General features: G+C 43.4%; 1 protein-coding gene across 6 annotated transcripts in view; it reads right to left on the reverse strand.

The window, feature by feature from the left end:
* Window positions 1–25558, reverse strand: part of DTNB (dystrobrevin beta) — a 672321-nt gene that overhangs the window by 442896 nt on the left and 203867 nt on the right. For all 6 annotated transcript variants that reach the window (XR_011203590.1, XM_069233646.1, XM_069233645.1 and 3 more), the window contains one exon: window positions 3343–3509. Coding sequence is in view for 5 of the 6 variants with exons in the window: in XM_069233646.1 (XP_069089747.1) it covers window positions 3343–3509 (167 nt within the window). In the remaining variant the exon portion in view is untranslated. The remainder of the gene's footprint in view (window positions 1–3342; window positions 3510–25558) is intronic.

Below are 25558 nucleotides of genomic sequence, written 5' to 3' on the forward strand. Positions count from 1 at the left end.
CCTCTGTCCAATCACCATTAGCATCCCCACTCCTTTGTTGTCTTCACCCCTTTCCTCTCTCCTATCTGTAGGTTCCTAAAACAACTGGCATTTACACCTTCGGACAAAGTTGACTGGCACAGTCTGGGTTTTGTCAACAGCAGGACATTTGGAGTATGGGGTGAGTTTAGACATAGCTTTAGATCACATGACTAACCCGAAATATCAGCTACTGAAGTATTAGCTGTCTCCTCTAAGATTCCACCCCCGCTTTGAAGCCGTATCCTGAATACCTGGGATGGTCTACCTGTCATTTTGAAGCCAGTAGAGGAGGTGTAACAGCAGTGTTGTATTTTTTCAGTCTCCAAATCCGTAGCCCCTTATCCCCTTGCCAAGTTCCTGGTAGTGACATTATATCCGAGTTCAATTGGCCTGCCCTCTCAGGGAGGCGATAAGTAGATTAATATCAGATCATAGTTCAAGCGAGTCCTCTTAGGCCAAATCCTGACACCCTGAATTTCTTCTATTGGTAGTTCATGCAATGTTAAGTCAAGGCTGGTATCAGGAGTACAGCAATGGAATGGTTCAAAATCGAACCTATTCTCATAGTTGGGGCCCAGAAGAGGAAAATTACCAAGACAAAGTTGTTACACGCTGAGCAGACACTTTCATGCACTGATTATGCCAAGAGCATACGCTGCAGCCTATCTGAATTCCCAGCTGCCAAAGTGCAAATGATTTAAAACCTCACAGTCAGGCTAATTTAGTAGGTGTAAAAGTAAGAACATTTAATAAGCATGAACAGCCTGCATCAGCAGGCTGTGAAGCGAAGTATCTCTGTACAGTCCATCGCGTGTATCAACAAATCAGTCAATCTTTTTGGCCAATGCGTTGATACCAAGTACTGTCACATCAGGTATGACAATCCTTATAAAAGTTTCCCACTTGCAGAGGACTCGGAGAAGGGGGTGCATTCTGAATTTTGAGCCTTTGATTTTGGAATTATCTCCAAAACTCTAGCAGCTCGAATGAGGAGCAACAGTTCCACAAAAGATTAAAAGTCATTTTTATTTTGGCAACCGTCCGCTTGTGATCTTCTTGGTCACAGGATAGGGTCTGCCTGTTTTTGGTTCCAAAATGGTCACGGTTGAAAGGATCATCTTATACATATTGTTATTGAAGGTTTTGATAGCATAATTAATAAAGTGCAAAAAAAATACAAGCTACCCAAAGGTAAGCACCTGGGAGGTAAATCTCTCTGCTCTGGGATTCCAAAGTGTAGCCATTGCAATTTTACTGTTAAAAAGTTCACTGATTTCCCAGATAACTGATCCTAAAATCACTCATCCTGACATGAGTGATCTTGATTTACTTGTGAGGCATCAGTGTAGACTGTCAATACAAGGGTCTCATCATTCAAGATTTCATAGTGAAATAGTGTGACTGGGGGGGGGGATCAATGTCTGCGGTGGTAGAGGTAAGCATCCAACTGGACAAAATCCTTTGTGAGCTGGTGTTGGGAAGATAGCTTCACTCAAAGCTCAGAGACATCCTTGATGATGTTGCCCTTAAAGGATATGGCCAGTGCCTGATCGAGGTTGGGGGATCTCCAATGACCATGCATGAATGAATGGGGTCTTTCAGGATCCTGTGACACATACAAGATTATGAAAGTTTTTCCTGTATGTCTGTATCATGTTGAAACAAAGAAAGCATATAAACATGTCACTAAAGTGATACATATTTATGAGGACACTCTTGAGGGAAACAGGTTCATCGTTGAAGACAAAGCATTTGAAACAAGTAACACGAAGCATGCTGACAGCTGAAGCCAGAAGAAGAAGTGGCTTTTGAGATAAACAAAAACTATTTAAGACTTGCCAAAAGGAAACAAATGATAATAAATATTATTTTTACAGTAAAAGCTAAAGAAGACAAGCCTCACTAGAGAATAGGCACAGAATTGTTTAACACACCGCTTCACAGAAAAATGAGAACTACCTTATTGAACTGAAAATACATGAAGACAAGAGCCAGGCACAGACTCTTCCTTTTCTTTATTTTAATCTTCCAACTTGGTCTGTCTCAACAGTTTGCATGTCTTTTCACAAGGACAGTCAACGAAAATGTGGCTTGCAGTGCTTAATTTGTGAATAAAAAGGTGCCGGTGCCCAAAGCCCTCCTCTTAAACACGCCGCAGCTGCGATTAAATGTGTGAACACGGAATACTGAGGCGGCGTAATCATGGAGCCATCTCGGGCCTCTGCAATCCATATAAAGTCACTCCTTGCCCCTTCAGCACACTCTTGCAGCTTTCTACTTTCTCCCTTTGTGACGCTTTTTCGTTTTTCCCTTCCTCTGTCTTTCCCATATGTGTCTTTTGCTCGCAGCAAATGCTTGACGCAGAAGAATAAGCCCCGGCCCTTAATAATAAGTGCCGGTGCTCAGCACCCGAAATAACAAGCACAAAGCAAGCATTGGTGTCTTGTTTTACAGTCACTCAGGGTGACTCTCCTATTCAGCAGCAAATTAGAAGTTTGCAACATCCGCGAAATGGTGAAAAATATATGATGTACGTTTTATATACATTAGGTGGTTTATAAGAAAAATGTGGATAATCATCACTACTGCTTGACATCAAAAGCAGATCTCACTTGTCTGGTGACTCGGTTGTGAGCTCAAGTCTAGCTGTAAGATGTCAGGTTGTGGTGAGGTGAGTCCCAAATCTTGCACAATCAAACAGAGTGGATCTAAGTCAGAATAAATATCAGATTGCTTTAAGTAAATTATTAATACAATGGCCGCAGCACCAAACACGTGAATGAGGACGAGTGAGTTAGGGGTATTAGAATGGAGTAGATTTCAAATTACTATAGTTGTAAATAAAATCAGTGTACTCGTTATATAAGACTTTTTACGTACACAGTACGTAAAGGACAGAAACACAGAAATTATAGTGAGGCACAGATGTATTAGTTTTAGGAGCACTTATCTCTCAGCTCCCACCCAAGATGGCTGCTCCTTTTGCCATCCTTCATAGCTGGCACACACTTGTGAAGCGAGAGAAGAAAAAGCTGGGATGTTTGAGTGCAGTTGTTAGTTCCCTCTGGGTATAGCCCACTTGGGCATGTTGGAGTAGATCTTTGACAGCAGTGAGATCAGAACATCAAGGAAGCTTATTCACCCAAGATGGCTGCTCCTTTTGCCATCCTTCATAGCTGGCACACACTTGTGAAGCGAGAGAAGAAAAGGCTGGGATGTTTGAGTGCAGTTGTTAGTTCCCTCTGGGTATAGCCCACTTGGGCATGTTGGAGTAGATCTATGACAGCAGTGAGATCAGAACAGTAAAGAAAGTTTACTCACCCAAGATGAGTGCTCTTTCATTTGATGCTGGTTACTATGAGGGCCGCTGGCATGGCCGCGCCAAAAACAATTTTGACAGAGCTGGTAGCTGTGACACTGCTGGCATCTGTAGCGGAAACCCATCATGCTCTCACAACGACAGTAGGAACATTCAACAGGATGGAAGACTGGGAGAAAAAAACAACAACAATTAAATATTATTGGACAAATATCACTGAAGCAAAACAAAGGCACTAATAAATAATATTCTGATTATAAATAAATTCTTACATAATCACTGCAAACGAGACTTATGAGAGTTTGCTGGCAACAAAAGATGAAACTTCATAAGAGAGTAAATAATATATTTTGACATATCCTACAAAAGAAAACGATTATTTTGGTATATAAAATGGTTTAAAAAAAAGTGTTGCGTAGGCTCTCATCATTCTAATGAGACTACTGGATTTTGAGCAGCAAGATCATCCACAGTGTGGGAGACTGAGTCTGACCCACGGTGGGGGACACCTGTCGCTCTAAATCCGGGTTTTGCTCCGGCTAACTAGCAGTGCCTCCTCTCTACCAGGGGATAGTGATGATTGGGCAGCCGAGCGCATGACATATTAGGCTTCTCAGGGAAGTCGTGGTCACTCAGGTCACATCCGGTTCTCTCATTTACAATTCAGTCTCATATATAAATGACAAACAGAAGCAGTACATGTTTTAATGATTAGTTTAATAAAACATCAAAAAAACAACAACAGAGAGGGGCAAAAATGGGAGATTCGGAGAAAAAGCTCCTGGTCCCGTGTGTAGAGTTCCCAATAGTCAATAAATCAAATATAGTACACAAGGTTCCAAAAATGCAAGAAGGTTTCTTTCAAAAGGGTGGTTCAGCATTTAATGGAAACCAAAGTTTTCGAAGCAAGAGCCCTCACTCACCTACCGGTGACATGCTTCATCATAGGGCCAAGCTCCTCGTCAGGCCGGCACTGCAATGCCTGACGGGCCCCACACGGGGGCTCTTTGCCGGAGATCTTTTTGAGAAGAATGCACAACCGGTCAAAAGATAGTGAAGGATTGGTATAAGGGAGATTTAAAAATGACTAGAGGTAACAAATAGTAATTTTATTCTAATGCTGATACCTCTGACATGATTAAAAACAATATATAGGGATATAGTAAAATAATGTCTACACTCCCCATAAAAAAACAGATAGGTATAGTTACTAAATCTCGTAGTAGAGATTAGTAAAAAGAAGAAAGTAAACACAGGATCCCCTGTGTCACTCTATATCGTTGGAATAAAATTACTATTTGTTACCTCTAGTCATTTTAAATCTCCCTTATACCAATCCTTCAATGTCTTTCCACCGGTTGTGCATTCTTCTCAAAAAGATCTCCGGCAAAGAGCCCCTGTGTGGGGCCCGTCAGGCATTGCAGTGCCGGCCTGACGAGGAGCTTGGCCCTATGATAAACCATGTCACCGGTAGATGAGTGAGGGCTCTTGCTTCGAAAACTTTGGTTTCCATTAAATGCTGAACCACCCTTTTGAAAGAAACCTTCTTGCATTTTTGGAACCGTGTGTACTATATTTGATTTATAGTTTAATAAAACGACTGCATCTTAGATAGCAAAGCCTGAGCTGCAATAACCAGGATGACACAACATGACAGTATTTAAATGGTGATGAGAAGAGTGAAGCATAAGAATAATGCTATCATATTGTCACTATGATCGATGGATTATTTCCTATCTAAATCATAATCTGAGCACAGCATGTTAAGCTCTAACTCTGCCTTTCAGGTTCCCCCGGGAGGACATCAACCCTCATACCTGAGCAAAGGGATGTAGTCTGCGTTAGCATCTGTAGCGAAGCAATCAGCATACAGTTGTGGTTCCCTGGCTGGAATCTCCCTCATAACGTATAATGGGACTAGGAAGTGTTTTTAAAATAACACAGCTGATGTTCTATGAAAATGTCCCTACATAAGGATGTGTATTTTCTACGAATGTTGGAGATTAAACTTCTACCACGTTCACCGGCAATGTACCAAACTGTAGCCTTGAATGAAGCACTGAGTGATCAAGGATGTCTTGTTTGAGAACACAGTGCTGGGCTAAGCAAAACAGTTAGATAGATGAAAAATAAAACAAGACCGTAAAATGGTTATTGTAAAAATAACAATGCTAAACCGAATAAAATATATCTAGGTTAAAGTGCACAGCGGCCTAGTGTGTTAAAATAACGTGCATGGAGCTATAACTAAAATGGCTATACAACACACTCCCCTGTCGGTTGAAAGTGGTTCAAAGCCAAAACTAAAATCTCATTTCTAAAAGCTCAACCTAAGATATATGTAAAAACCCCATCAATTTGGACAAGTTAAAAGGACACACAAGCATACTACGTGGCAGTTTAAAACATGAGCATGTGACTTATAATCGAATCCAAAGTACATGTCAATTTCGAAAAGTTCCAAACTAGGTATGAGTCATGGAGAACAGGAGATCTTCCACTTCGGCAGATGTGAAAGCCGGAAAGTCCTAGCCAAAAAGAATTAAGGAGCAGGTGTGTTCCATAACCCCAGTGTCAACCAAGGAGGCATCCCGTGGAGTGTTCATTGATGAGTTGTCGACAACTTCCTCCAGGAAGGGTAACTCATAATTAGCTTCACGCAGCAAACGCAACCTCAATGTGCATGTCTGGTAATGAACCCTCAGCGAGAACATCAACAGATCAGCATCTACTTTAGGCAAGGGCTGCTGTGAAAGACAGACTTCCAGTGCATGTTCAAAAGAGCACCAGAGGCACCGAAACACGGGCTGCACACAATGCAAAACTGGTCTGAATGACAGAGACCAGTCACACTCCAATTGCTCCAGGAGTGTTGCTCTAAAATACTGCATCATACGCTCACGACACAGCTGCGCTGATGGGAGCGCCGTAATTTCTCCTCGTGGTGGGACAGCCATTGCGCATAAACAACAGAAACAGCAGGATGCCAGCTAATAACGCCAAAGTTATCGGAAATCCCCCAAAAATACTACCAAAAATTTAGTGGATAGCTGAAGGTATCAAACCGAATATGGAGGAGAAGGTATGAACGAAACCAGAACCAACAGCTTTGAAAAAATGTGCGATTCCAGTTGTACTGGATGCATTAAATATTCGTCCCACGAGTTCACCAAAGTGTCTCAGAAAGTTCGTATTTAACAGGGACTGTATTTCTGCTGATGACCTTGCCACTGGAAGTGCGTAGGTCTCGCGTGCAGATGTAAGGGCCACATGCTTTTGAAACAATAAAGCCTTGTGTGTACTTAACTTATCGAAATTCACATTTGAAGTAGCAATGTAAGGCCAAATATCAGCTACCTCCTTAAATTTAGTGGGGGGAAACAGTACGTTCCTGCAGCATATAACGACATTAGAAACCGAAACAATGTAAACTATTCTGCCCCGCATGCCACAACATAGCTGCCGTTTGAAAGCACCTGGAACGTAGGTCTAATCAATGGGACTGGGACTCCCTTCAGATAACAAGCCAAGTTTGCAGCTGAGGCGTTACACGCCCCATGCAAGGACAGCTGTTTACAAACCATCGAATGGCTGACTGAAGTCTCACCTCTTTCATGCCATTGAAGCATTTGTACGAGAAGGGAAGCTCCCACACCTCATGGATGTAACTATCTCCCAGCTTTTTATATCTGCCTACTGGAATGTGTTTCAAACAGGAGGTGAATTGTAGTGTGGAAATAGGCAGATTAATGACCCCATGTATAAACCACTCAGCAGATGGTATTTCGGCCACAGTAAAAGGCAACTTTTATAACTTCTCGATGTTAAGCATAACATAAGTCGCTTCCTTCTTAGCCATTAGTTGTTGTTGCGTTAAATTAAAAGAAGAAAGTATCTCCCGTGCACTGACGTGCTGCCATGGGACGTGACCCGCCTTCAATGTCTGAAGTGTCCAACCCAACTGCATAATGGACCTGATCTGACTTTGTCCATGGTGTAAAGAAGACATATCTGATTGTATAATGTCTATAGCAGAAGAGACAATATTATTTATGGTATATATCCAGTCGGACAAGGTGTTAATCCCATTATCTACAACAGCTAATGCCTTTTTTAGATTTTCCTGATCTATTTGCCTTAAATGGGCAGCAGCATCCAGTTGGGAAAGTTTCCAAATCTCATTGTATACTGCATATAAGAAACGCTTCCTACGTGGTGTTCTGGGGCCTGACAAGAAATCTTGTAAGACAGTGGAGTTAGACAGGAGACTGAGGTGTTCTCTAAACGTGTCTAGTGAGGATGATTTTAGCCACTACTGGCATAATTTTCCGACTCTATATGTTGTAATTATACCTGCATGCTCTGATGATATATAGCGAGGGTCTGGCCTACTCGTCCTAAAACCCCCTGAGGAGTTAATAAAACGTTGATGACACCCATTGGTATCTATTGGCCACAATAACCCCCCTGCCAGGACGTGCCAGTGAAGCATTAAATGTACCATTCTGGACCCACTCATCGAGCTCATTTTCAGTTGCATTTGTATATTTTTGCCATTTATAAAACTTTGCAGGGGCAGGTATACTGGGCATGTTTAGTTCTCTAATTTTAGCTAAGCCTAAACAACTTGTCTGTTGTACCGTTTTGCTTAAAAAGATAATTTGTACAGGAATAAGGCATGCTCTAAACAATGTTTCCTTTCCCTTAATTTGCCAATTTCTTGTTCCCCACACACTTTTCAGATCAATTGATTTAAGCCAATATTCATTGCCTTCTATCGATAACCAGGAAACAAAGTATTCCGAATAAATACTTTTCGTATTGGTCAATAACATATGTATATCCTTAGTAGGTGGTACTTTAAAATAATATGACTCAGCATTCTTTTGATTGTGCCCAGAAAAATATGCAAACTTTTCAGAATATGTTTTGGAACTTCCTTGTGGCGGAGTCGGGCAATGTTCCCATTGCGTCTAATTAAAAACAGTTTTAGGACTGTTCGTTCTATGTATGAAATGGTGCCCATAATAATTATAACAAAACATATCACCATAATTTTCTTTAAATTGGTAAACATCTTCGTTTTCAAAGACAGTATAATATTGCAATTCAGCCATCATAGAATCAACTGTTTTCACATCCCAATCATCAGAAACAGTGCCTGGTATCACTATATCATTCATTGATAATTTGAACACATCTGGTATTTGAATAACTTCCGTGGGACCATATATATCAAACATTACTTTGTCCACAACAATCCCATCAGGATAAGTCTCCTCGGACTTTATGTGACAAAAAATGTGGTTTCAAAACCTCCTCCACCAGTTCAACTGTTGATCTTTCAGGAAGAAAATGACCATGTATTAATAAGAAAAAGGTAATGACAAAACCAATCCAAAGTAGAAAGGCTAGGACAGTCAAAGAGAGCCATAGATAGTTCCATGGAAAAAAAAATATGTTTCTTTAAGCCAGTTTGTTAGCTTACGTGTACTTGACAAATCAGCTGTCGAAGAGGCAAATTAGACTGAGAAATCATCGTTGAAGTCGGCAAAATAACCAGAGGAGTTCGTGCAAATGGCGGAGCCGTTGTCAGTGGTGGAGTTGGTGTTTCCTGCGGTGGTACACTATAGAAAGCACCATCCATTTGTGCTGGGGTCGAGTTGACTTGGTCAAATGTTTCTAAATTAGTTGACGTTAGTGGAACTAATGCAAGATCATCTTCCACCCTCCCAAGCTCGGAGAGGTGTCGGTGTGGGTGTAAACAACTTGTAGAGGAACTTCTTCGCCAGTAGAAAGAGGGATTCGGGAACTACTGGATGTACCTCTTGGTCGGCTGTCCAGGATCGTCCACGTGGTGTAGTTTGACATTGTCAATGGAGGCAAAACGATTTTCTTTGGCACCCGCCAACAGTGGTAGAATAACAGTTCTGGTACCGTGTATCCCTAGTACAGGGACTGGTGCTCAATAAGAAGGGCCAAATTCCTTTTTCACAGCGACCTTCTCACGTACAAGATCCCCAACTCTGGGAATCCAGCCGGTAGATGTTACAGGCACATCCTTAATTCCTGTGGAGGCGGCACTGTTCGAAGAATTATCATCACAGAACTGTTGCAATTCCTGTAAGACAGTGACACGTTCATTTATGTCAAAAGGTGTTTCTGCTGCCTCCACGCCAGGACCATCAAGTCCCGGAAGATACATTCGAGTTCCGAACAGGCACTCATATGAAGTACGACCCCCCAGGGACCTTCTAGGCAGATTATTTAGTGCTCTCTGGACTCCATACAGGTGGTTAAGCCAACTCCAACCCGTACCTAGGACTCTGGCTGTTAAGGATTGCTTTAAATCGCGGTTTAATCGCTCCACAACACTATTTCCCTCGGGATGAAATGGAGACGAGCACTGGAGTTGGACCACCAACAAAGCCATGGCGTCCCTGAATGCCTTTGAGACGAAAGCCTGGCCCTGGTCCGAATGGAAAGCCGCAACTGCATATGTACCCATAAAGACTCGCAAATCTTTACTAACAGTCCGAGCATCAGCCGAGCATTGTGGCCACACCAATAAAAACTGGAGCATGAATCAACAGTAACTAAAATATATTTGAGTGCACTATCAGGTGTTAGGGGACCACAGTGTTCCAAGTACACACATTGTAATTGTTTGTTTGAAATTAAGAGGGGTGTCTGCGGCGAGCGCTTGGCAGTGGAAACTTTGATTTGTTGACAGATGTCACAACAAAGGACATACTGCTTAGTCTCTTTGTAGAGACCTGGCCACCAATAACGGGCCTGTAAAATCGAAATTGTAGCCGCCACACCAGCATGGGCAGATGCCACCCCCTCATGCGCTGCTTTAATCAATTGTGATCTTATGTCTTTGTTGGGGATGTCTCGTACACCTACGCCTGGTATCTTAACCTCAGCGTTCAGCATACCGCCCATTCAATAATGATACTTGTTAGGAAATCCTTTAGGATAGGGCGTACCATCAGCCGTAGCTGTCACGGCAGCCCAAATGTCTCTGTCCGGTTTTGAACTCAAACGAGTCACTGCAGCTACAGCGGCCACAGCCACTGCTGACTTTGCGGCTTCATCAGCCAGTATATTTCCAGCAATATGTATTCCAACGCGCTGGTGTCCAAATGTGTGTACAACATGGACATTCAGTAGTGTCTCTTTTAGGTCAGCCATTTTCCCCCACAGTAGTCTGTGTTTAATGGTGTTGCCTTTGGAATCTCTGAACCCATTCTGGCGCCAATAATGCAGGTATTCATTAAAGGACTGGACACAATAATATGAATCACAAACAATCAGCGTAGGCTGTGCAGGATCCGTGTGTTCCAATGCCATCAGCAGAGCTTTTAGCTCTGCCAATTGTGCTGTACAATCCCCTAGGGTTTGTGTAAAGGTATGCAGAGGACAAAATTTATCGCCCTCCATGTAGCCACTTCTGCGCAAGCAGCAGAATATTGATGTTTAGTTCCAATTGCAGGTAGTGCTGAGCCATCGGTGTACATGACTCTATGATATTGTTCAATGGGCAATGTATTTGCTGGAACTGGATATTCTATTTCATATTGTAAGAATTCCTGAGTTTGTAGCTTTGGGTCAAAAATGTAGTCTACATCAGTGGCTGTCAGAGACGTAGCCCATTGTATCCAACGTGGATGTAATGCTTTTGCGTTTGGAACGCTAGCTTTTGTAACAGCCTCTAGGGCTGGGATTGGAGAAACGACAATAATGCGTTTTCCTTGGGCCAGAGGTCTTTCTTTAATGACAGCCATCTGTACAACAGTGAGAATTTTATCAGTGGGAGCAAAGCGTTGTTCTGCTGCTGAGTCCTGAGCAATCAGGACTGTCTCACCTTCATTAAATGTCACATAGGTGAAACCGATGGCCCCAGCTATTACTCTGATGACCAAATGTGTTTTGTTGTCCCTCATATGTAAGTGTTCCGCTGCCAGCATATCTGTCTGCAACTCTCAAAGAATACGTGTATGTTCAATTGTCCAGAATGTACTTGAAAAATCGGGACGTATTAAGTCATATAAAGGTTTTATGCGTGTAGCGTAATCTGGAATGTATGTTCTGCCAAAATTTAGGAAACCCAATAGTGGTTGGAGTTTTTTAATCGTATTCAGTGGTTGTAACTGTGCGCATTTCTCTAAAAATTGTGACGTTAGGCTCTTCCCTTCACTTGACAACTCATATCCCAGGAACAGGACGCTAAGGAAGGCTATTTTAGGTTTTTTAAAGTTAAATTTGTAGCCAAATTCAGAAAATCCTACAACAATGGGAGCTACCCGTCTTAAATGTTGTAGTAATTCATCATCCGTGAGATAGATATCATCTACATAGGACAATGCTACAGGGTCAATCTCGTGCAAAATAGCAGTGACCCGAGCTGCGAACAGTCCTGGGCTGTTCTTATACCCCTGAGGTAAACAACAGAATTTTTTCTGGGAGCCTAGTGCACTGAAACTTGTTAAGTCTCTAATCTCAGTCGCTATATTCTGGCAGAAAAATCCATTGGAAATGTCCAATGTTGTTTTGTATTTTTTACGCACTATGTTGCTCATTAGTGCAGTGCTATGCGAGTTTTGGATAGCACAGGTACGTGTATGACTGTTTAAATGTCTGTAGTCTAAGACTATTCTATATGAATGGTCAGGTTTAGCTACGGGGAATAATGGGTTATTCATTGGCGAGACACAGGGTTCAATTACGCCCTGCTACTCTAATTGTGTGAGTATTTCTCTCACTGGTGCTTTTGCTTCATGTTTTATCGGATACTGCGGTTGTGGCTGAGGTTCACTTTTAATTGGAATTACATGGTAGGGGGATTCTTTATCCCATCCTATGTGATTTCTGTATAATGCAGGTGCTTGTGCTAAAGCCCATTCAATGGAATAGGATTCCGCGAGTTCCTCTGGAACAAGAGGTGAGAAGGAAGGCTTTATGACTTCTTCTCCATATGGGCAGGTACGGACAAAGTCAGGTGGCCAATCTTGTTCGCCCAACAAGACATCATATACTTTTACTACGCGATCCCAAAAGATTGCGTCTATTGTGCCTTCAATGTCTCCTTCTAACTGTAACGTTACTTTGTACACCCTATCAGGCGTGGAGACACGCATGTCCGCAGTCTCTACTTGTATAAAGTCATCAGTTGCTTTCACCTCCAGATGCTCTAGAAGATTCCGGCGAACTATTGTGACCTCTGCCGCGCTGTCTAGCAATGCTAGAGCCCAATTCTTGTTCTTCAAGAGGACCCTCTTCCTGAGTGGCATGTCGGACCACGACTGCAGCCACTTTTTTCTTTTTAAATTGTGCTTTCTGTTGGGCGGGTTTCTCTTCCTTTTCAACAGAAACCTCCGAAGAGCGTTGTGATTCCTGTCTCGGTTTCACATACTCTGTTCTTCGCTCTGATCGCCCACCTCTCTCATTTCCGATGAGTCCTGAAAGGAAATAGATTGCCGTGTATCAATATATTGATATTTATCAGGCTTTTTTATATTATCTCTGTTTCTGAGATTATACCGATTCTGTGGGGTCTCCATACGTGGAGATTCTCCCGTCTCTTTCTTAGGAGTTTGTTGCTTTTTATCCCAGCGTTTCTTATTACCCTCAGGTGCTTGCTTGGGGGTATCTTTGTTCGATTTACCCTGAAATTGTGTTTTCTGTGGTCTGGCCCCTAAGCTATCTCGACTAATACATGAATAGGTCTCTGCTATTATTTTAGGCAGCTCTCGTTCCTGATCCTGTTGTGGAATGCCACGGAGCCGCATGCGCACTGCAAGTGCGACCGCTTCCCCTTTAAGGTTACTTAAAATGATTGAGGATACTGTGGCAAAACTGCCCATCAATTGCATCCCTAAATCTAGGGCCGGGGCAGCCCAGTATTCATCTTGAATTTGTTTCAACACCTCTGGTAAATTGGCAAGTGTCTGTGTACCGTGTGCGGTTGTATAGAGCGCGGCAAATACTGTGCCCCAAGTATTACAGTTTTCTACTGTACGGACCATCCCAAAAGGCAAGCACATTGTTAATATTCTTTGTTTATCCTGAGGTCCGGTATGGGGAAATACTGCCTCCAGCGTATTAATTTTTTGTGCTAGCCAAAACAGAGTTTACTCTCGTTTGGCGGGTACTTTACCTATAATGGAATGTACAGTCGCAGGATTTATACCTGGCGTTGTTGCATGTGGATGTGCTGGAGCAGCACGTGCTGGGTTTGTATTTAGTGTTTGCATCACAAATTGTACTAATCGTCTATATATCGCTATTAATTCAATATACAAACGACGAACCTCAGCTATTGCTAAATTTGCAACCGCAGGATGTGGTGTATAGGTGGCCAATAAAGGCCAGGTAGGACCATCATTACTTAGTGGACCTAACCTTACTGGTAATATTGTGTGGGGTAGGGTTTCATCAAGCCAATTATTATGTTCTTGATAAGATAGAGGTATCTCTAAATATGTGTATGCCCTGTACTGTCCAGGCGCATTTACAGGTCTATATTGGTGAAATGTATTTGTGTTCCCATCAACTGCTGGAAATGTGACCCAAGAGTAAAAAAGTTCTGTTCTATAAGCTGCATGGGCGTCCATCACAAATGTGACTGGACCCCCCTGGGCCGTTAAGCCATTTGCTAATAAATGTGCAGTTAGAGGTTGTCTCATGTTAACCGCTATCTGTACCTGTTGTGGATTCGCAATGATAGTAACACTATGAGTTCAGAGAAGGCACACCAAATAGGGTTTTCCTTTTAAAACTCAAGCTTGAACTACTGCCAGCTGCAATAGGATCACCTACGCAGCTGTGGTGAAAATACTCAGCACCATGGACGTCTACGTATTTGGTATTGAGGTGTCATGATATATAATGAGACAGAGATACTTCGGAGGACCCGAAAATTAGAGCCTGACCAAACGTTGGTGGCGCCATGTCGCGTAGGCTCTCATTATTCTAATGAGACTACTGGATTTTGAGCAGCAAGATCGTCCCCAGTGTGGGAGACTGAGTCTGACCCACAGTGGGGGACACTTGTCGCTCTCAATCCGGGTTTTGCTTCGGCTAACTAGCAGTGCCTCATCTCTACCAGGGGATAGTGATGATTGGGCAGCCGAGCGCATGACATATTAGGCTTCTCAGGGAAGTCGTGGTCACTCAGGTCGCATCCGGTTCTCTCATTTACAATTCAGTCTCATATATAAATGACAAACAGAATCAGTATATGTTTTAATGACTAGTTTAATAAAACAACTGCATCTTAGATAGCAAAGCGCGAGCTGCAATAACCAGGACGACACAACATGAAAGTATTAAAATGGTGACGAGAAGAGTGAAGCATAAGAATAACGCTATCATATTGTCACTATGATCGATGGATTATTTCCTATCTAAGTTATAATCTGAGCACAGCATGTTAAACTCTAATTCTGCCTTTCAGGCTCCCCCGGGAGGACATCAACCCTCATACCTGAGCAAAGGCCTGTAGTCTGCGTTAGCATCTGTAGCGAAGCATTCAGCAATCAGCATACAGTCGTGGTTTCCTGGATGGAATCTCCCTCTTACCGTATAATGGGACTAGAAAGTGTTTTTATAATAGCACAGCTGATGTTCTAAGAAAATGTCCCTACGTAAGGATGTGTATTTTCTACGAATGTTGGAGACTAAACTTCTACCACGTTCACCGGCAATGTACCAAACTGTAGCCTTGAATGAAGCACTGAGTGATCAAGGATGCCTTGTTTGAGAACACAGTGCTGGGCTGAGCAAAACAGTTAGATAGATGAAAAATAAAACAAGACTGTAAAATGGTTATTGTAAAAATAACAATGCGAAGCCGAATAAAATATATCTAGGTTAAAGTGCACAGCAGCATAGTGTGTTAAAATAACGTGCATGGAGCTATAACTAAAATGGCTATACAACAAAGGAAATCACTGATCAACAACTTTCAGCAATATCTATCACACACAGACATGAGCCGTGGAGAAACCCACATGGAACTTCCTCAAAGACCATTTCTTAATGGTCCTAGAATCCGTAAACTGGATCTCTGGGCGCAGTTCATCTCGATTAATAAAACCTGTAATTGTAGTTTTAGTATTTTGTCAGTCCAACAGTTAGATCACCTGTTCAAAGAGGTAATGAGGACCCCTCATGACGTGTATCCCCTTTATTGTGGAGGACATGACTTGGGTGCCTTCTGCACCATCTTTACAGAGCGGAGAAGGTGAGTGGAAAGCTCTGATGCTCGCAGGTGCCTAAGGGCCACCCACATACATGGGGTGACATTTGTATGGGGAACAACATGGGGATGCTTGATGGTAGGACAGCTGAACGTAGCTGGAAGTGCCCAAGCCTACTGTCACACAAGTAATAGGAACATTAGTTTCTTTTTTTTTTACTTTGACATCTGCTGGGCATTCAAATTAAGAAAAGAGGTTGGTGCATCACCCTATATTCTAGTTTTTCAGAAATGCCGTGGGCTGGTAGCATCGCCTAGATGACAGAATAATAGTAATCTCCAATAGAAAGTGACAAGAAATTATTCTATTTAGGCAAAGAATTGACATTGACATGGCATCCCAGGCAGTGGGACCAAACCCCACAACTACCTGAACTTTCCAGCACAGAAATGTGAGGAATTGTTTTGAGTCCTCATTTGATGTTTGCAGGGTATTCTGATCACAAACCACACCACCCTAACTTTCACCTGGCGTCTACTTTTCAAAAATGCTATGTAGACTAGAATGCTCAATGACAACTATGTACCTGGTGCAACTCAAATACTTCCTCCCTGCTCAAGAGTTTCAAACCTCAGTACACTCCCTGGTTCTCTCTAGACCACACTAATGAATTACAAGATTCGAGGGCCTTTTAAAGATCAAGGATTACACCGTTAAATGATTTCTTAAAGAGGCTGCAAAATCAATTTTGTACTACAAAAGACAGATTACATCTCACCTGTCCTAAAATAACTCACTTGGCCACCTATGGACAGCCAAAGCCTACTAAGAAATAAAGACAGGTGATCCAAGAAATTAACAGGGAGAGGCGAGCCAAAGAACCTGTGCAAGAGCAGAACCTAGAAAATATCTGGCATATAAATCATGCAACAAACATGCTAGAATATGATATGGTGTCTTCAAAATCCAAAAAGTGTATTTCTTTACCCACTGATGCGTTTCACCTTACTACATTAGACCATATGAATACGCTGAGAAGTATTTAATTAAAATTTGAGATTTTAAACATGCACTGAGAAACGTGTCTGACTCCACCATTATGATAAAGCCATTAATGAACTAAGAGGTAAGTCAGTTGTCAAGTGTACTCTGTGTGGCCTATATTGATAAGGATGGGAGTAACATTATAGGCTATTAGATCAAATACAAGAGTTTTATTTTAAAGTGCACCTCCTAACGCACCTTTAATATGTGATAATAAACAAAAAAGGAGGCTCTGGAAAATGAAATATTTGCCTAGGATCACACAGTTTAGTCAAGCAGGGAAACTAGGACTGATACCAGATTTTCCAGTTTCACACTGTGCAAATGAACCACAAAGTAGGCATGTCCCTCTGACATGAAGGTTAATATTTTGTCCTTAATTCTTGGAGGAGGAGATCCGAGTGTGGTAACAGGCAGAATCCACATTTTATTTTTTAGAGTTTTACACAGCGCAAACCTTGCCCAAGATCCTAGGAGCGCTTCACAGCAGACACAGACTATGCTACACCCTTTTCCAGGATTTATAGGATGTTGACTCGAGGCTAGGGTTTGAACCTGGTCCTACATTTTTCACGGTCTTCAGCTGTAGCCACTACGCTACTTTGCCTCCCGGGAAAGCTTGTCTCTTTTTGGCCTTGAGATTGCAAGAGGACTTCAACCAGAGCAAGGCTTCTAGTTTGAACTTTGGGTTGCTCGCCCACTTCTACTAATAAAACTACATGTATCACCTGCAAAAGCCCTACACCATCTCTGCTTGACACACCAACACAGAAATGAAACATCATGGATGCAGGCAAAAATGAAAGAAAAAATGTGCTCACTCGTACCTTCAGTAAACAAATCAAGCATTGGTAATGAAACAAGGTCTGGCTTTAAATGAATGTTGTATGGTAATGTGGAGCATTAAAAGTAAATAGCATGTGAATGGGTATGTGTTTGTGTGGAAGCAAAGAGCTGTAGAGTAACATCGCTGTAGGCTAAAAGGTCTGGTCACAGTTGCAGTCAAGCCAGACCTAAAAATCTGTGGAGGGCAGGCACTTTCTTGTGGAATCAGACTTCTTTGGCCCAATCAAAACATGTACTCCTAACTTCCAACATGTAGGCGGAGCCAAACCCCTTCTCTAGTGATGCTTTAATAATTGTCTGAAGACGGCTGCGCCCTCAAAACAGACCATAAAAACTGCCAGCCCTCCTCTGGTGCTGCGCCAGGAATCTGGAAAAGCATCCACCCGCCCCGAAACCAATCAACTCCTATGCGGTCTGCAAGATATGCATGAATGAATTCCGATGGAGCAGTCCAAATCCAACCGGCCACGGACAACTAACTCCCTGGCAGCAGCTCAAACCATCTACAATAAGCAGATGAGCCACAGAATACATTAAAAAAAAAAAAAAACACCCTTCCTCCGCGTATTATCCACGATGTTTAAAAAGCACACAGCTGTCCTGTCACTGTCATGCATAATGTGTTTGAGGCGGGGTCTGTCGTGTTTACAGACATCGGCATTGACGCCGAAAAGGACGTGGTCCGCCCCGCACCAAGCAAAACCCGAATGGAATGAGCGAGCTGCACACGGCGGTGCAGTCAGTCCTCACTCTGCCGCTGTCGGGAGACCTTGTTACAGCACGGACTGTGTCGCTGTGCAATACCGCCATCTAGCGGACGGCAGCGGAATGCTTATTTTTTGCTAATGGTCACCCATGCTCTCCAGTGCTCATGTTCTCGTTGTCAGCGGGCTCTGGGGGTATGAAGCGTACTGCTGCGCCCACCCCTGGGGAGGGAGGGTCGCCTGACAGTCTTCAATGAACAGAGGCTGTCGGGGGCTGGACCACCTCTCTCCCGAGGGCAGAGCGGGCCCCGAGGAAAGCTTTCAGGGCCCGGTGGCTCTGCTCTAAGCACAGCTGCTCGTGCGCGGGGGGCCCGGCTCCCTCGCCCACTGTGAGGAGCTGCCAGAGTTCATTCCTCCATAGGCTAAATGCCTAAAAGTTCAAAATCTGGCCCACAAATGTAAAAAAACAACTCAACAATGCTTCTGAGAACCTCCTTAGATTGATTATATTCTCAGTTCCTCTAGAAAAGCTGTTAGGGTTAGGGTGACCACCTGGCACTGAGGCAAATTCTGGACAGGACTGTAAAAAAATTCAGGACAAATGGTCAAAATCCAGGACAAAAATTCAAGAACAAACGCCAGTTTTACAGACACACGCAAGAGAGGCCATGCCTCACTATGTTGTCAGTGCATTTATTTACTCTTTTTTAACATAGTACTATATATTCACTGTGGACCTTTTGTGATTGCCTCCTGGTGTGCTACATTCAGGTGTGACATTACGTCCTTGTTCAGTAGTAAATTAATGCCCTTCACGGCAAGGCCATCACCCCTACCCAAATCTACCCGATCTTTCCTGAAGAGAAAGTAACAGCAAAATTTTGATTATGTTTCTGAACATTTCAAAACCCTTGGCAAACAGTTTGGGAAACATTAAGGTAATTAACCTTATGCTAGTTTAAACAAATTGAACAAAAACATCTGGCTTACCCCAACATGGACTTTCAACCTAATTTTTTTTAAAGAGGCAGGGCAGATGGTCTGGGCGACAGACTCCCACCTAATGTCAGGATGTGATGTACCCATAACTTGTCTGTAGTCTCACTGCACTAGAGTGTATGTTTGGGACTCTACATTTATCTCAGAAATGGGAGCCCGGATTACCAATCAAAGATAATAAAAGAGTAGGATGAAATCGAGATCAAATGGGAGATCCACGGCAAGTAATTCAAAGGATTGTTGCTAACAACTGGATAAATAAAGAAGAGAAGAACAAGGTGGGACAATTCCTAAAATCAGACAAGATGGGTCCACCAAGACTATTTGAAGGTATTGGGTACCTGGGGAGTTGTCTGCACACAGGAGCGAAACAGAAGGGGCACTGTCAAGTGGTTTAACAATCAACACCCATCCACCTTGGCAAACTCTTCTGGTGCAATGGTTCGCTGTTAGTGCTTGTGAAGAGTCAGCAGGGGCCAGACCCCTTGCAAGGTTGTGCAAGGCAATTGCCCGCTTAGTCCATGTCTTTATATGGTTTTGAAATTGAGCAAAAGCCAAACTAGAGATCTGGGTTATCCCTAAGTGTCAAGTACACATAGAATCTTCAAAATATTTGGGATGTAAATTGCACAAACAAAATTTACAAATTTTAAAATTTAATTAGTGTTTCTTTAACATATGGCACTGTTTTCGCCTTCATACACAATTAGATCTCAGATTGAACTGGGAACCAGTTACCTTTTGATACGTAGTGATTAATATCTACCATTCTTACACTGATTTCCAGGATGAAAATCTCGGCAGAGCGAACGGTCCCTCCAAGCCCAGTTTGCTTTTTGGTCTTCTCTTCTGCTTTCTGTAGAGGCCATGTGGCACTAGCAAAGATGGTGTGCTACCCCAATGATAGTATTATTTTGCAAACCTTCCCCTGCTCGTCCTTCTTCAGACAGGCCACACATCTGATTTGGTCGCTGCGGCGCCATCAGGAGCTCTTTCCACTCTAAAGCTAACTGTGACTGCGGGTGGATTAGATCTTCTGGACTTAGAATGCTTTTATTCAGCTGCAGATGTCCAATGGGTGGCTCACTGGCTTTCTGCCCACCTCTCTGCATGAGATGGGGTTTACCAGTAAAGACTTTTAAGGAAGGCTTAATGCACTGCTCATCGTTTCCTACTGACCATTCTATGGATCACCATCCGGGGTTATCATGCATGGCTTTCTCTTGCCTTGCCAGAACCTGTAAACTCACTGACACGAAGAAACCCTATGCTCCTGCACTACCTTTGCTAAGCCTTCCCACTCGCACAGGATGGCTGTGCTCAGAGCAACTCCATCAGTGGCATGTTGCAGGTGTCTTAAAATTGGGGACTTTGTTTCTGAACAGTGAGCTACTAAATTTCCAAACCCTTGTGGCAGACTACCATCTTCACCCTGGTCAACTCCTTACTTACAACCACCTTAAATAATCATTAAATGCCCTATTTCATGTCTGCTACCTAGCACTAACCCTACAAGAGGTGTGCCAGAAGCTCTGTACCATAGGAAATGGTGGCAAACTGATGGAATGGGTGTACAGACCTATCCTGCAACATGGAAACCACTCCAGGTCTTCTTGTCATACTGCCTGGGTGATTGATGTACCAAACCTCTGCAAGATATGGACTAAAATACTGGACTTTCCCCACAAAGTATCCCACAGCTGTCACTTTAAGTAAATCCATAGTGCTTCCTTGTGAATGCATTCTGCCCGTTGCTTTCCATTGGCCTTGTGGTTTGTAACTCACAATTTGTTGCTTTCAATTTGCTGGCTTTATTTGTTTTAGGCTATGCAGCTTGAATTCCTCCCTTCCCTTGCCAAAACCTTATTTCCAGTATCCTGCCAAGTGCTCCCTTTCTGTAAACAGGCCTGTAAATATCTTGTTCTTATCTTATCATATTTGCTGTGCATTTAAAGAACAAAGTCAAATGTCAGGCTCTGTCTTCGGTGGGAACTTAGTGTTTACTTTCCTTTCTCTGACTTCAAAGTGAGAGGATTTCTGCGACAATCTTGCTGGATACTGGGGTTAGAAAATAGTTTTTTCTATCACATGACAACATTAAAATAGACTTCAGAATATATCAGAATTAGAAGTACAAATCAAGCACATTTTTGTTAATTCTGAACTGTGCTGGAAACAAATACCTTTACATGTTTAAAACAAATCATTGCATTAGGTGATGCAATTTCCACACATCATCGTCTCTGCACAATATAGTTTGATTTGAAAAACTATATATCTGTGCAAATGTAATGTTAATTTCAATAAAAAATATGTTGTCTGTAATGGCAGTGTGTTACCACACCATGCATGCTCCACTCCACACCACTGCACCCTACTCTGTATCACTCCACTTTACGCCACTCCATGCCACTGTACTCGTCTCCATTCGGAACCACTCCACATTATGCCACTGCTCTCTATGCTACTTCACACTATGCCTCTCTACTCTACTCTGTACTACTCTACTCTAAGCCACTCACTTTATGCCTCTCTACACCACTGCGCTCTGCTCGTCTGCACGCCATACCACTCCAGTCTAGGCAACACCAATCTAATCCGCACAACTCCACTCTCTGCCACTCTGCAACGCTGCACTGTACGCCACTGCACTCTAAGCTAATACACTCTATGCTAATGCACTTTACTCTGTAACACTCAACTCTATGCCCCTGCACTCTACATCAATACACTGTACATCATTCTAATCTACTCTACACCTCTGCACTCTATGCCACGGCACTCTACACTACTTTACTTTATGCCATCACACTCTATGCCACTTTATGCAACTCCACTCTAACCTGCACTTCTCCACTCTAAGCCACCTCACTCTACTGTGAGATAATCTACTTTAGGCCACTGCACTCTGTGCCACTGCATTCTATGCCACTGCACTCTACCCTGCACCTCTCCACTCTATACAACTGCACTCTACTGTGAAACAATCTATTCTACGCCACTGTACTCTATACCACTCTGACCACTGCACTCTAGTTCAATGCACTCTACACCACTGCAAGCTGACACTCTGCAACACCACTCTGCTCTGTACTACTGCATTTTGCACCAATATACTCTATTCCACTGCATTCTATGCCACTCTACTCTGCCCAATGCCACTCTATGCAACTGCACTCTACACCAGTGTACTCTAAACAACTGCACTGCCCTTTACTCTGCACCACTGTACTCTATGCCACTGTTCTCCGTACCACTCTACACCACTGCACTGACACTCTACTCTGCAACTCTGCATTCTACACCACTCTACTCTATGCCACTGCACTATAGGCACTATACCCTACTCTACACCACACTACAATACTCCACTCTGCACCACTCTACACCACTACACTCTATGCCACATGAGTCTACTCTGCACTCTATGACACTGCACCACTCTGCATTACTGCACTCTCTGCTACTCTATTGTATGCCACTCTACTCCACTGCACTCTATGTAACTCTACCCCATGCCACTCTATGCCACTGCACTCTGTGCCAATGCACTCTAAACAACTGCACGCCACTGCCCTCTACTCTGTACCACTGTACTCTACGCCACTGCTCTGTGCCACTCTACTCCACAAAACATCACTGCAATGACACTCTACTCTGCAGTGTTGCTCTCTCCACCACCGTACTATACACCAATGTACTATGTACTACTGTATTCTATGCCACTGCACTCTATGCCACTCTAATCTGCATCACTCCTACTCTGCACCACTCTACACTACACCACTGCACTCCCTGCAACGTGAGTCTACTCTGCAATCTATGCCACTGCACCACTCTACACTACTGCTCTCTCTGCCACTCTATTGTATGCCACTCTACTCCACTGCACTCTATGCCACTCTACTCTGTCCCATGCCACTCCATGCCACTGCACTCTAAACCACTGCACTCTACGCTAACGCACTCTAAACAACTGCACTGTACCCCACTGCACTGTACTTTGCACCACTGGGCTCTACGCCACTGCTCCTATGCTACTCTACTCCACTCCACACCACTATGCCACTAGCTTTAAGCCATGCTGAACAGCAGCTACTCTGGTGTATAACATGGCTAATGGCTAAAACACATTAGCAAAGCCAATAACTCTTTAGTAGATGAGACCTATTGCTTTGCCAATGTTTGTTAGTACTATGAGGTACAGAGGTACCTGAAAGAACTGTAAAAAATACAATTAAATCATAATAAAGGCTGTTACAAAATGCGCAAATACATTTCGGTTAAATAAAAAAAAAGTGCTTCTCAAATACAGATTTGAATAATATACAGTTTATACCTAGTGCTAAAAAAATGTTATAACACTCCACTAAAACCACACACCCCACAGCTCACCTTGGAACACCATTACAATACCTCTCTGAAAGAAATATCTTTGCCACCAGAAAACTTCAAGTCGCTCCTTTTAGTAAAGTCAATGCAGGTTTTCAAGCCCCTTTGTATTTGCAGATTTACCAGTTGCCCACATTTGTATGTGTTTAGGGAAGGAGACCCCCTGGCAAGAAGGCCTTTTCTTATCGGTCTGCCCCTCCCTCCCTCAGAGCACAGGAGACCCCCTGCCTTCCAGCCCGGCTGGGGAAACTCCTCTGCCCGTAATTTCGCCCTGCCTCCGTTGCCCTTTAGGTGAAAGGCTAAAATTACGGACAAATGCCGTCCGTTAAAGCTTTCATCACGGACAACGGACAGCAGGGCAAAATTACGGACAGTCCGTGAAATTCACGGACGGGTGGTCACCAGTTAGGGTACGAAATCTAAATTTGCGCTTTCCAATGAGCATATAAGCAGCCGGTGTACCCTAAAAGATGAGTATTTATCGGTCAGTCGAAACAATTGCGCTATAATGTCTTCCACCACTGCTTTAAAATGTGTTATGCACCTCAACTTGTCACAGTATTATTGGAGGCCCTCTTGCTTCCCTAACATTCCTTGAGGACAACAACAGTCAGATTAGGGTCCAGAAAGCGGTTTAGTTGTGCACTCAGGGCTGGGGCACACGTCCATTACCATGCAGAGGACTTTTCCGCCCCAAGGGAATGGCTGCACCACTAGCACCTGAAGCTCACTCACGTGATTGGATGATGAGATTGCAATGAGGAAGACAGTCATTAGAGTCAGAAGAGGCAACGAGCAGATGTGCATCAGCTTGAATGGTGCACACGAGACACATCAAAGCCAAAGTTAAGGAACCACTGTGCATTACAAGCGGAGCGAATGTGTGCTCAACTTTTAAAAAACCACCGCAGGTAAATTGAACAAGGACGGGTGGTCTAGCAAACACAAAAAGATTGAAAGGGCTGACAACCTTTCAGAGTGCCCGCTGCAAGGCTTTGCCGGGTCAAAGACAAAACTAACAGTTAAGCATCTGTCAGTTTGGCTTGTAAAGGGTCTGACTTGCAAAATCCACACTATAAATCAAATATGTCCCATCGGCCAGCATAAAAGGACTTCGTGGGAGGGCGTCTGTCGGCAAGGAATGACTTTGTCACTTCAGGTGGCAGATCGAACGCAGTTAACTGTCGCCACTCAAACTCCACACATGAAGGTGTAGATTGTGTCGGGAAACATACTTAACAATGCGTCCTTAAGAACACGGACCTTTCCCACACAAAACCACGCTTGCCTGACCAACACATAGCTTTTTCTATGCCTCAACCACGCATGTGCTGAACTACACATATGCATGCTTTAGGCACAAAAAAGCCAATCAGTGTTTGGGAGAGGATGCAGAGGACGCGGTGAGATAAGTGGGGTGGGGGTTGGATTAAGGGATTGGGGTGCGTAGGTCGAGCAGGCTATTTTTTTGTTTTTATTAAGGGGCGGGGGTGGGGGTTTTGGTAATGTTTTTAAGGGATTAGTGTGGGTGTTCAGGGTATTTATATTTAAGTGGTGGGGAGAAGAAGGGGTGGGTAATTTTTTAAAATTAGGGTTTAGGGTGGGGTAGTTTATTTTTAAAGGGGTAGGGGACGTATTAACGATGGGCGGGAGGAGAGAAGAGGAGGAAGTATCGGCAGAGGGCGCGGTGAGGTAAGTGGGGTTGGGCACGGTTGGTGGGTAGTTTTTAGCAGTGGGGTGGATATAGGGCTTAGGGTGGGTGGGGGGTGTTGGGGTACTTTCGTTTTTAGTGGTGGGGGTCACGGTATTTTGTTTTTAGGGCTCAGGGTGGGGAGGGTTAGGGATAGTTTTTTTTAGGGCTCAGGGCAGGTGGGGAGTGTCAGGGTAGTTTAGTTTTTAGGGCTGGGGGACGGGTAGTTTTTTTTCTCTTAGGGCTCAGAGGTAAGGTATTAGGGGTGGGGGTTGTTTTGGGCCTCAGGGCAGGTGGGGGTTGCATGTCAGAACTACAAATGCTGTTTTGCATGCGC

Source organism: Pleurodeles waltl, chromosome 5 (assembly GCF_031143425.1).
Source record: "Pleurodeles waltl isolate 20211129_DDA chromosome 5, aPleWal1.hap1.20221129, whole genome shotgun sequence".
NCBI lineage: Eukaryota > Metazoa > Chordata > Amphibia > Caudata > Salamandridae > Pleurodeles > Pleurodeles waltl.